General features: G+C 35.6%; 1 protein-coding gene across 1 annotated transcript in view; it reads left to right on the plus strand.

Annotated features, from left to right (window-relative positions):
* Positions 1–5,890: 5,890 nt before the first annotated feature.
* The window catches only part of LOC137405964 (uncharacterized), a 36,966-nt gene continuing 28,940 nt past the window's right edge, over positions 5,891–13,916 (plus strand). The window contains exons 1-4 of the mRNA XM_068092450.1: positions 5,891–6,016; positions 6,190–6,320; positions 7,187–7,388; positions 9,895–10,080. Of these exons, the coding sequence (XP_067948551.1) occupies positions 7,236–7,388; positions 9,895–10,080 (339 nt within the window). The 5' untranslated portion in view covers positions 5,891–6,016; positions 6,190–6,320; positions 7,187–7,235. The remainder of the gene's footprint in view (positions 6,017–6,189; positions 6,321–7,186; positions 7,389–9,894; positions 10,081–13,916) is intronic.

Below are 13,916 nucleotides of genomic sequence, written 5' to 3' on the forward strand. Positions count from 1 at the left end.
GAAACCCCTCTTCCCATACCTTAAGGATTCCCTTTCTCAGAGCATAGTCTAAGATTCTCACATCTAGGAAGGTCTTTTATAGGACCCTGATTACATTAATTAACAATACCTTGGTTAAACAATCATTTATCGGGGTTGGTCTTAAGCTGAGAAGTCAGTACTGACGATTACCAGTGTATCTGCGTTCAAAAATAAAGTTGAGCTACTCCCTAACAGTTGTGAGATTAATTGGTAGGATAATCCAATATTACCATTAATCAACACGACAACGTTATAGTATAAAGCGTACGTAAATTTTGCTACCTATTCTAACGGTTACAGTAATACCAGCAAGTTAGGCAATAATAGATATAGTGTTCTAAGCAAGCACAAATAAATTACAAACAAACTATAACACAAGATAATAAGAAATGAATCAAATAAAGTAATGTAAATAAGCCAAGTTCGGTAAACATAAGATTCATTAGAACTCTATATAACCATATAACACTTCTATGTTATGAGACAAAGGTGTAGACAAGCTCAAATAATTTATTTTACTAAAAAGGGTTAAGAACTATATACGATTTAGTAAAACTTCAATTGAGCACCTCTTATAACAAATTTTGTGAATCATTTAAACGTTCGAACTATTTCCCATTAACAGGTATAGGAAAAATGATTCGTTAGTGTGAGCTAGTACTGTCCTCATTTTAGGTGGCGGGCATACGAAGTGCTAATGACAGACGTAAGTTTGCAGGCTACAAAATATTAGGCTGGTTGGCTTTAGTGGCGATGATGCTCTATCTATACATGGTTACGGTAAGATGTAAACGCGTGATGAATGGCATCAGTTGTAGACGCCTTTTGTATTTCAACTTTTGCAACATTTTTCACTGGCACAATGTTTTTTTATTCACCAACTATTTTGTGTCATAATTGCGTTTTTCTCATTTACTTCGATCAACGAAATTGCTGCATGTAGTAAAACACTGCTATTAAAAAGAGTTGTGTTTATTTCAAACTGAAATGCAATGGAAGAAGGAAGGCTATGCATTTATAAAATGTTCCTCTTAATTATTATTTATCTAGCAGCGTCAATTAGATGTTAAGTGTGTTAGAGATTTATTAGGGAGATGACCTACATGTTTAAAGATTTGAGTCAGGTGGAGAGTTAGAAGTGAAGCACAACTTTAAGTATAGCAAGTTCAAGTTAAAATAAAGTCCTTAGGGCCTAGACCACCCGTAGGCAGGCCTGCCAACTCTCACGCATTGGGCGTGAGACTCACGCAATCACACTAAAGAAAAAATGAAAATGACTGAAAAATGCGGGAGATTTTTGCCCCAATTTCCACAATTTTATATATAGGCTAGGCCTACTATCATTGATACATCAATTGCCCCAAAACGAAATATCAAGCATTGCCCCACTCTTAGGTTAGCAGGCTTGCCCGTAGGTGAAAATGCAGACCATCAGATTTGTACACGTATCAACTAAAGTATTCGCATATCTGTAGTTGTTTTTAGTATAAGGCTGTTAAAATACGCATTTCGGTTAGATGAGATAGCTCTTGGCTGGCCCTGACATTTTGCGCAACCGCCAGGACGCTCATCATTAAAACACTGCTCAATAAAATCATTTAGTTCTTGGAAAGAGGGGTTTTCAGACTGCATTAATTAATGAAAGATCCCTTGACCCTCTGAATTTTCCTACACTTCTGTAAGGAATCACGTCCCAACAATTCCTTCTCTTGGGTAACACCCTCCCTCCCCTGCAGACCACTAACAAAATGAGTAGCCTTGTTTTGAATCATCTCAAACAATTGAATAATAAATTTCAGGTCGGGTCCCACACCTCTGATGCAAATTCCACTTTAGGCCGACAAAGAGTTTTATATGCCAGCAGTTTTATTTTAGGTGGTGTCGAAAGATTCCATCTGAGCATGCCCATAACCTGCATCACTTCTGAGTGTTTTTTATATATGTGCACACTCTAATTAAAATCACTAGTTATGAGAACTCCTAAATACTTGATACTATTAACACGATTTAAAACCACATTGTTTAGTTTATACTGTATTCTACAAATATCAACAATCTTTGAAGTTCCAAAAGTTATAACAGAACATTTAGATGTATTAAAAACATTTCCCATTTTTCAGTCCACTTCTCCAAGATATTCAAATCTTTTTGAAAGACTTCAAGAAAAGCGGCACTGGTAACTGGCTGATGCAACAATGCATCATCAGCATATAGGCGAATGGTTGAAGTCAGAGAATGACTAATGTCATTAATATACAGTAAAAAGAGCTCGGAGTCAAAGACCAACCCTCAAGGAAAGCTCGCGGTTACTGCCTTAACTTGTGAAAAAGAACCATTTAAAACCATCCTCTGTGTTTTATCTGTCAAAAAATCTAAAATCCATGAGGAAATGTCATTCATAAAACCATAACCTAAAGGGTTATCTATCAAAACTGCATGGGTCACTTTATCAAACGCTTTTTAAAAATTTAAAATGACTGCCTTGAACACACCCTCCTTTGTCAACTTCCCTTAAAAGAGACTGTATGGTAGTTAATAGTTGACTGGTGCATGACAGTCTTTGTCTAAAACCATGCTGTTGAGGTATGAGTATGTCATTCAAATTTGAACTAATACGATGTGTTCAAGAAATTTCAAGCAAGGCTGCGTTTGCATGTTTATTAGCAAATTTATATGTTAAATCTTTGTTATTATCAAATTTTAATCTTTTATGAGCAAACCTCATTTTGGCAACTTTGGCAAGCAAGTGAAATATTATTCAGCCAAAAATATTCTTAACGGTCTACAGCTCTGCTAGCCATTTGGTCTCTTGTTGCCTTGAACGTTTTAGATATTTTTGAATGAATATTGATGTACCCTAGGACACTTATGTATTTGCCTCATCTAAGTTTCGCGTTTTCGCAGAGTCATCCTCTCGCGAAAATTTCATGTGCGAAACTTAACTATTATAACGAACGAGCGAAAACGCGAAATTAAATAGCTTTGTTCATTCATAGTCCAAGAAACAAATGGCAGCCAGCGATCAAATTGCATTATCGATCTCACCCATACCATTCTACCTGCGGTTCACAATTACAAACTAGTCCCAAATTGAAATTTTTGTTGTTATCGGTGAACTGAACCTGAGAAATCTAATTATGGTTGTTTCAATGCATTTATTTTTACATCACTATATTTTCGCACTCATCAGAGCTGCGAAATTAAGTTGCAGCGAAATTTTACTCTGTATGCTACTCACGAAACTAAATACTAGCGAAATATAAGTGTCCTAGAGTAATGGGGAATGTTGTACTTCTTAGCCAGAGTCTTTCACTTGTGCTAAGTTTTTTTATTCCTCTTGTTTGGTTTTCATGATGCATACACGTTACAGATGTTTCTGTAGGAATAATAACACAAGCTATAACAAATGTGGTCTATTCACTCTAATAGTATGTATTGCCTTAACATGTAGATACAACAATTAAAGTATAACAGTAATAATAGTTACCTGTATAAATAATAATACAAGCTATAACAAATGTGGTCTAATCACTCTAATAGTGTGTAATGAATAGTTGCATTCAAAACCTAGTTTATATAATTATTAGCTATAGCTATTTAATAAATAGCTGAACAAAGCATAAATTTTATTAGACATATAGCGCAAAGTTAGCCTGACCTAAGCCTTTTTATTATAGCAATACATTAGTACACTTGCAGCCTCTGTCTGTAGATGATAAAAAAGGTGGCAATCTTGCTGACTGCCGAGAATGACTTGCCTTCACTTGAATTTTTAGCACTCTTTGATTTTTTACTTATATACTCGCTGAATTTTTGACTGGTTTAAGGATGACGATAGATAAAGCTCTGCTGCGGTCCTCTTAACCACTGTAGAGGAATGTGTCAAAACATATGATTACTGGGGTAGCTCGCTGCTTGTTGTGTTTTAGAATTTAGGCTTGAATATGTTTGTGTTTAAATTTGTTTAAATTTCACTGAAGTTACGAAATTGCATCTGGGTAATAAAGCAAAAACTGGTCATTGACAAGGATATCAAAATCTTTTGAGGCTGCAAGATTGTGATAGCAGACAAGGATTGCAGTTTGTTAACTCCGACAGTCACATGTGCCAAGTTAGGTCTGATTTGTAATAATTATCTTATTTGGAACGCAATAACGATTGTATGGTGCATCACACGTGACAAATGAAAATTTTCTTTACAACAAATGTGTCATTTCGGCTAAATATATAACTAGAAAGAGTGTGGATGTGATGATGATCAAGAATACCAAGAGTGTAATCAAAAACGTGAAACATGTTGATAATGCGGAATACTTAAGTCACATGATTGAGAAGGAAACAAAGAGCAGTCGTGGTTCAGTGGTTAGTGTGCTGGTATATAATCAGTAGGTCACTGGTTCAAATCACAGAAGGACCTGTGGTTGTTTAGGAAGGGCATCCAGCCACAATTGCTGCTATGCCAACTTCCATGGCAACTGGTCACAGTATATTTAGTTCCAGGATAAATCTGGTTCGGAATAAAATGCCATACATACAATGGAGAGGGAGTAATGAAGTCTCGATTAACAAAAAAAACAATTATTGATCATTTAACACAGTAGTGTGCTTGTATTAAGCTTTCTTGCTCAATGCAGAGAGTGAATAACCATGTTGAGTTAAAAGGGAACTCTGCCACCTACTCATATGGCTCGTGCTAAACATCCTATCTCTTGATGGCATTTTTTTGTAGACTGAAAGGCTTTCTTTGATTAGTTTGTTATATGTATGGAAGTATGTGATAAGAATGTGATAATGGATGTTTTATAGAGCTTTTTGTCAGTCGTAGTTCCTTTCTATCTATCTCTCTAAGAAGTCAGTAGGGTTTTTAAAAGCTGCAAAGAATACTTTCACATACATCAAATGAACTGTTTCTGAAGCATCTTTTTGGTGCTCGGCTACCAAATGATTTTGAAGTATTTTTAATTTTTCTGACCACTACCATGCTTATCTATACTGAATGCTGCTAGCAAAGCTTAGTATATTCTCTAGACTTGTTTTTACATGTGCTTTGAGTGAAGAGATGGCAGTAATGTTGTATGTTATTTGAGATTTAAAAATGATACACTATAATATCCCCAACACAAAACAGTAGCCAATCTATTAACATCATCATTACCATTATTATCGTTTCTATTTCTAACAGCTAAGTCACATAATTTATATATCTATATGTTTTTCAAAAAATGTATGTGTGTCCCCTCAGCTATAGCTATTATTAAACTAGCATAGCTGGACAATGCTTACGCAAGTCATGGCTTACCGTCATTATTAGAAGCCTAGTGCTTATTAATTAACTTAATTCAGCTTACTAGAATTTTCCATTAGCAATGCCGAGAGGCACAGCTAGTCTAAATATACTTCTCAATGTTCGTGTATATGTATATGTGTCCCTCTAGCTATAGCTATTAAAATCTTGAAACAGAGAATCCGTACCGAAAAAGATTTGACCTCGGACCCTCTTGTTTGCCAGTCCAACACCGTACCGATTCGGCCACAGAGATTGATAGACTTGCTACGCCATTATATGTCGCTATATTGGAGAAAATACCATGACTTTGCGTCATGGTGTACCATCATTAAAAGCCCTAGCTATTAGTAGTAAGCTTACTGAAAATTTCCATTGGCAATGTTCCAGGCTAATAGCAAGAAAATCTCATTGTTTATAAGCTGATTCTTAATACATGGGCAACGCCGGAAAGCATAGCCAGTATATTTTTCAAAGTTGGTGTGTCTGTCCGTATGTGTGTCACTCCGGCTATAGCTATTAAAATCTTGGAGCAAAAAATCCATACCGAAGAAGATTTGTTCTCGGACCCTCCAGTTCACCAGTCTAACGCCATACCTATTCGGCCACAGAGATTGATAGACTCGCTAGGCCATATATGTCGCTATATGGGAGCAAATACCATGACGCAAAGTCATAGTGTACCATCATTAACAGCCCTAACTATTATTAGTAAGCTTACCGAAATTTTCTATCAGCAATGTGCCAGGGTAATAGCAGGTGGCAGGCAACTCTCATTACTTCTCATTGTTTATAAGCTGATTTTTAATACCCGGGAAACGCCGGATAGCACAATTAGTGAGAAATATAAAATAAATATGGTTACAAATATGTGCCCATTTTAGCTCCTTGGAGATATTGAGACACATACTAGGATTTGAAGGCGATGGTAAAACACCACAGTAGCAGCAAGTTGGAAAACAGTTTGCTTTGTAAGGAGAGATTCTTTATTACACATGGGATGGCAGTTGATCAGGTCAGTCTACATTTACTCAAACAACTACAGGGCGCTAGTAGTGTGATGTCATTTTTGAGCATATAACTATAATTTAATGAGAACCATGTACTCATCAGCTCAGCCAAGTAATTAGTAGCCAAATGTATAAGCGTGTATGACCAGGTAGCGAGTATGACCAGGTAGCGAGTATGACCAGGTAGCGTGTATGACCAGGTAGCGTGTATGACCAGGTAGCGTGTATGACCAGGTAGCGTGTATGACCAGGTAGCGTGTATGACCAGGTAGCGTGTATGACCAGGTAGCGTGTATGACCAGGTAGCGTGTATGACCAGGTAGCGTGTATGACCAGGTAGCGGGATTAAGTAATAGCGAGTGCATTATAAAGTATTTGTCTCTCATTATTTTCTTAACGAGGCAATTTATGATTATGTTTTGGAGTTAGTTGGATTTTTAGCAACAATTGTCGCTTTCGTTGCAACATTCGGTTGGCAATCAACGTTGGTCAAAGTCATCCTTAGTTCTCTCTGGGCCATTTTCATCTTAGAAAAATTTATGATTCTGTTAGATGAATCATGAACATAATAGGCTTGTCGATGCTTTGATGATATCACTAACCCTTTGTTCCTTGATTATTATAGTCATACATGAGTCTTGAAAGGCCCTTTTGAGACTTGTTTTGTAACACTCATGAAGGAAATGAATTGCAAACCATATTTTATTTATGTCTGCAGTTTTGTTGTTTAGGATATTATCAATTGTTAAATTAGTAGCCTCCATTGGGTGCGCAGAGTATGATGTGCATATTCTAGGTTCGCTAATCTGTTATTTTCTATTAGTGATTGTTGTCAGATCATCACTATTGTGTCACGATATGTATATTTCAGTGTCCACTGACAGTATGTAATGGCAGATGAGTTAATGAGAGACTCTTAGATGGCAGCCATGCGTCTCTCTTATAAGCACCTGTTACTGTGTTGTATCGCTCTCGGAATCCTTTATGTCTGGATGAGTCTTCACTTTTCCAGCACTGTGGCCAATCCTCAGACACCGTCTAGTTATAGTTATACCGATGATGAGGATAGCGTGGTGAGCAATTTAGCTGCAATTTAGAGAATTTAGGTTTCCTACACGAAATACGCGATTATGTTATTTTATGAATAGTTCTCTGTACTAGCATCGACCAAATTTTGGATCATTTCTTTGAGTACTAGCCGAATACCCGGCGTTGCACGGGTATTAAAAACAGTCATAAACAGTGGTGGGTAACGTAGTTGCCATTGACTAATTTGAGTAAGCTCGTATAGTATTGCTAAACTTTATACTAAGAACTAGGAGAGCAAGCGTTAGTGACATTGGGTGTGACACAATGTCGTTATGCGTATTTCAATCCTGATAACGAATCATATCGCCCAATGATATCATTTGATGCATCTTGCGTGGCTTAATGGATTAATGGATTAATGGATTAGCGTGTCGCCTTGTGAATGGGAGGTTCCAAGATGAACTTTTCTGTGATACGGATTTCTCGTGTTTTTTTGTTTTAATTGCTGTATCTGGATAGACACTGACAGAAGATGGCGACAAACTTTGAGATTTGTATACATATAACTGTCAACTCTGATTTTTAGATTACAATCTACAATTAAAAAGTACAAGTATTTTTTAAATGTGCTGGCATGATATATTGTTTCTAGCTTTAAGTGAAAATTTAGACTGGTTATTCCTAAAATCTCTTGTATTTCTGTATATTTGCTGCATTAATTTCCATTCAACTATAAAATAGTTTCAGATGGAAGTGTATGCTTTGCGATAGAAATACACAGAACAGGGTAAAATATAAAAGTCAAAACTCACCAGTTCACGGTGGTTCTTCAATTTTCAGAAATCTTTGCAGCGGATCATCGCAAATTGTTACAAATAATAAATGTTAAATTTTTAGCTGCACATAAATAAATTGTTTTTTTTATTGCCGCAGGCAAAATACAATAAATCTATATATTTCTCTCAAATTCGGTTGTAGGTATAGCTATTAAAATCATGCAATTAAAATTCTACATTCTGATTAAAATTCTACATTCTGATTCTACAAAACTCTCAATAAATTCTTTCGCAAGTTTTATCCAAGCTCTCTATCACTGAGCTACATAAGGCATCTTGATCAATAATGTTATCATATTCCATATAACGTATGCATATGCTAATTATTTTAGCATTGCGCCCATGCGTTACAATGCCCCTGTTGAGAAATATTTTTCGTAAGGTTCAATTACTATATTTGTGGTCAAGGCCAATTCTTTTCACGCAGACAATTGTATTATCTCGAGTAAGAATGGCATCAACATTCTCTCTCCATTTGGTCAGACAAAGACAGTCCAATATCTCATTTTTACATTTGTACCGGTATCGAGAGGTACCGGTATTGTCGGATTTAAAGTTTTGATAGATAGCTTCTGGTGGAACAGTAATCTTTTTTACACACGCACACACACTCCTATGCAAGAATTGTTATTATTAGTTCAACATGTTCAGGATTTTTATTTTGTTTTCTCAGTTTGTATTAATTGTATCATTACCGAATCATTTTTTATTGTAATCGTAGCAGAACCGGCTTAATTTAGCTATTACTTGCTAATTATTTCGCATTTACATCTAAACCTTTTTATAGCTGTTTTTTTAATTCACTTGACCTGCACAAAACATTTTCCTCATTATATGGAGTTTGAAAGTTACAGATGTTTGACAAAGTTTGAAAACCTTTACAGTTGTTTTTTATCTTCTCTCAAATTATTTCCACTACACAAAACACTTTTCTCACGTTAATTACTTGAAAAGTTAGAATGGCAAATGTTGTTATATGTTACATACAAATCAATTTTCTGTGCAAAAACTTTTTTATTACCCGGGCAACGCTGGGTAGTGCAGCTAGTCTTTATTATAATCAATGCAGTATCCGTCTGTACGAAGCAACACTAAGAGTGCCAAAAAAAGTGCCTTGCACATGTATTGAACGCGGCTAATCTGATTATCAGGCTAGCACACTAACCACTGCACCACTCAGGCTCTTTTACTAGTCGGGCAATGCCGGGTAGTACAGCTATTATATCAATAAATGGAATTACAGTGGCTCTTGATTTGGTATAACTGAATAGTAGATAAATATGTTAGCCTTCACACCCGCTTGGAAGCAGGTGAATTGTATTCATTAATGTCTTTAAATATTTCATTTAAATTCATGTGATTTAAATATTGGCGAAAGTTATTTATTCAAATGTTCTACGGTTTGTGATTTTAACAAAGTTGTTATTTTGTAAAAGTAAAACCTGTAATGTATAGAAATTATTCACTCGTGCAAGTAAATTTCTATAAAGACAACATTTCTGTAGGCTTTTCTTTGTCTTTACATATATTCACTAGTTTGTCATCACTACTGTAGGCTAACTTCCTGAGCCATATCAATCTCTGGTGGCTATTACTTTGTGCAATATTCGCAGTAGAAACGACCAGAGCCGTATGATAGAGGATATTATGGTGTCTTTAAGTCACCTCTTTGTATCGTAGTGCTTTATACCTAATTTCACCTTCATGTAAATAGGTGCCCGCCAGAAGTGATTGCGGAATAATGCTGCCGTTTCTCGATGCCAGCAGCATCAACTTCGCCATGTGTAAGCTGAAGCTACCTCTAGCGGACTCTTGCCGCATCGCTAATAAAATCTTCTCTGAGAGCACGGTTGGTTGTTCACAGAAGGATACGGTGATGTATTGTAAGCTCAAAGGGGAGGTATGTATCTATTAGGATTCAGAATATGCATTGCATTCACTGATAGAAAGTTGTGTGGGTGAATTTAGTAAGGTCAGTGTAGTACCAGCGTTAGTATCAGTGATATAACTTTCAGCAAGACACGCACCTTATTCTGGTAAAATTAAAGAGTCTTGGTTGAATTTTGTGAAAGGCTGTAAGCTACAGCAGTGAGCATAATTATGTGTTCGCTCTATTGATTATTAATTCCCAGTTGAGTATTTATTAGACCCATTTTAACGATATGCACGTCAAAGGAAAGCTAAGAATGTTCTAGACATGAAGATTGTGAAAGGTTGACTTGCAACAAAATTCACATTACAGTTATTTGATATCAGAAGATTCACCATGTCTTACTCTGTTGTGTCGTAGGTGCAAAATATGTGAGAATGTGATCACAAGCTCTTAAAAGCTCAAAAACGAACAGTTAATCGCAGCCGCACGAGACCGCCGTAGTTTGGATTCTCTTTCCAAAAGGCTCAAGTGTGACGTAGTTTAGTTGTGGTAAATGGTTTCTGTTTACACGTTTGTGCAACCTTATTCGTCGAGATATTTTCACAAATATACTTCACGCATTCAATAAAACCATGTCTATTGTTCTTACGCGTCTGTTTTATCGTCATTGTAATGCTGTCACTTTTAGCAGTGTTGTCTCATAACTTACCGTAAAAATTCGTTAAACTTTTTAACCTTAGCTCGAAGGAGTGCATATTGTTGTCTGATAATCATGACGAGCCTGTTGGCCATCTGTGATATTCGAAAAGTGCTGCAAAAATTATTTTCGAAGTAACGGGTCACATGATCAGATTACGACTTGACGATTAGTTCCAGCCGAAACAAAACTATAAAGTAGCGAGCATCTATATTTGATACGGGGTCTTCGGTAAAACCCGAAGTGTTTGTCATAAACTAGTGCTTCAATAACATTATATTGAGCTTTTTATTGGCCTTTCAATCACGTGAGAACATCACGTGACAAGACAATAACCAAACTATCATGACTACGCCAGAGAAATAAAGATATTCCAATCTACGGCGGCTTTTCATTTTTGAGCTTTTAAGAGCTTGTAATCACATTTCCACATACGTGGCACCTACAACACAGCAGAGTAAGACATAGTGAATCTTTTGATACCAAATAAACTGTAATGTGAATTTTGTTACAAGTCAACCTTTAAAAAAGCATCAACATATATTTGACTTTTGGGCTCGTTTTGATATAACATAGCGGTATTTGATATAACATAGCGGTATTTGATATAACATAGCGGTATTTGATATAACATAGCGGTATTTGATATAACATAGCGGTATTTGATATAACATAGCGGTATTTGATATAACATAGCGGTATTTGATATAACATAGCGGTATTTGATATAACATAGCGGTATTTGATATAACATAGCGGTATTTGATATAACATAGCGGTATTTGATATAACATAGCGGTATTTGATATAACATAGCGGTATTTGATATAACATAGCGGTATTTGATATAACATAGCGGTATTTGCAAATCATGCCAAAAGATCCTTTCAGAACTATGTTTATGTTCATTGACAAAATTGGCCAAATTTAACATGGTATTGAAACATAAATCTATGTTTACATACATGTAATCTATATATATATATATATATATATATATATGATTCTCAAAGTTTGTGTGTATATATGATTTTAATAGTTATTTGCGTGTCCAGCTAAAGCTATTAAAATCTTGGAATAAAGAATTCGTAATGCAGAAGATTTGATCTCAGATATCTCCCGTTGACCAGTCAATGACCTTACTAACCAAGCTACAGAGCTTGTCGATGCGCTAGGCAATATCTATATGTCCCTATATGGAAGCAAATATAGGCTAGCGCTTTATGTAATGACATAAAGTCAAGCCGTAGCTCTTATTAGTAAGCTCACTCAGATTTTCCATTGGCAATGTGCCAGGCAACTCTTAATCTTTATAAGCTGATTTTTAATACTGGGCAATGCCAGGTAGCACAGGTGTAAACATATATATGTTTCTCAGTGCAAGTGCATAAAGCTATAGTTATTTAAATTCTGGAATGGAAATTTTACATTATGCTGGATTTGAACTCACGAAAATTGTGATCGCCATCTTGCAATCCAATTCTCTAACCACGAGACCTTGAAAGCTAATGCGATACATGGCTCTTACTACATAATGTATACATCCTTTGCCAATTTCACACCCAAAATGACAAAGTACTTGAAACTACAGTGAAACTCGGATAACTCTCCCTCCGATAGGTCGAACACATGGTTAACTCGAACGGATTTGTTTGGTCCGTTCTCACGCAATGATAAATTGCTTTAGATATTTCAACCTTAACTTCGTTAACTCGAACATTTTTTTGCCCAACGGTTACCGAGATGGTTGTTATCGCTTTAGAATATCACTTTATTCTTAGCCATAGAGATAAACATCAACTTTTAGTAGTTCTTAGGCGTCATTATTTCCACTATCGGCAAAATATTTTCGTTAATGACTTTTCTAAAGGTTTGCAAAAAATCAAATTTTATCAAACATCCGCTTTGGGATATTCCCTCGAAAGCAAGGAGAAGCGAGGTAACCTTCGGATAAGCTTAAAGAAAAATCGGCAACATTGTTTTTGTTACAACGCTCAAAAGAAAAATATGTCATCTTTCTGAGCGTTTCAACCGCGATCAAGTTTTGCCTATTTCAATCGGAAAACGTCCTGGCAGTCACATCACCTAAAACAAACAAACAAATCTCAAGTAATAGTAAAATATTTATACTTTCTGATAAAAATTGTTAAAACTTTACATGAGAGGCCTCTTAACTTGCAACAAGCAATCTATGTTTTTGATTTATATATAGTTTGTATATGTACATGTATCTACTGATAAATACATGCACTTGTGACAGTATTCTCATAACTTGAACGCTCTGATAACTTGAACACTTTCTCTCTGTCCCATGAAGTTCGAGTTAGCCGAGTTTCACTGTATATGAACTTTATAAACGCGATGTTTTTTTCGCGTTTTCGTGAACTTCTACTTCCGCTTTTTCGTAAGGTTCAATTGCTAAATCGCGGCGAAGGTCAATACTTTTCACGCGGACAATTGTATTATCTCGAGTAGGAATGACCTCTACATTCTCTCTCCGTTCGGCCAGACAAAGACAGTCCGATATCCCATTTTTACATCGGTACCAGTTACAAGAGGTACTAGTATCGTCGTATTCAAAGTTTAGATGGATAGCTTATGCTGGAACAGTAACCTTCATTATACACACACTTCTCTGCACGAATTGTTATTATTCAACATATTCATGATTTTACTTTCTCAGTTCATATTAATTGTATCATTACCAAATCATCTTTGTTGTAATTGTAGCAAGACAGACTTAATTTAGCTATTACTTGCTAATTATTTCGCATTTACATTGAAACCCTTTTATAGTTTGTTTTGTTTATTTTTTAATTTATTTGATTTGCTCAAAACATTTTCCTCATGATATGAATTTTGAAAGTTACAGTTGTTTGACAAAGTCTGAAAACCTTTACAGCTGTTTTCATTTTATCTCTTAATTAATTTAAACTACACAAAACACTTTTCTCATTATATGTAGTTTAAAAGTTAGAAAGACAAATGTTGTTATATATGTTAAATACAAATAAATTTTATATTCAAATACTTTTTTTATTACCTGGACAACGCCGAGTAGTACAGCTAGTCTATATATATATATATTTGATAACACTGATATATATACAGTCAAACATGGATAACTCGAACTTCAAGGGACCGAGCAAAAGTGTTCGAATTATCA

The sequence above is a fragment of the Watersipora subatra genome, chromosome 10 (genome assembly GCF_963576615.1).
Source record: "Watersipora subatra chromosome 10, tzWatSuba1.1, whole genome shotgun sequence".
Classification (NCBI taxonomy): domain Eukaryota; kingdom Metazoa; phylum Bryozoa; class Gymnolaemata; order Cheilostomatida; family Watersiporidae; genus Watersipora; species Watersipora subatra.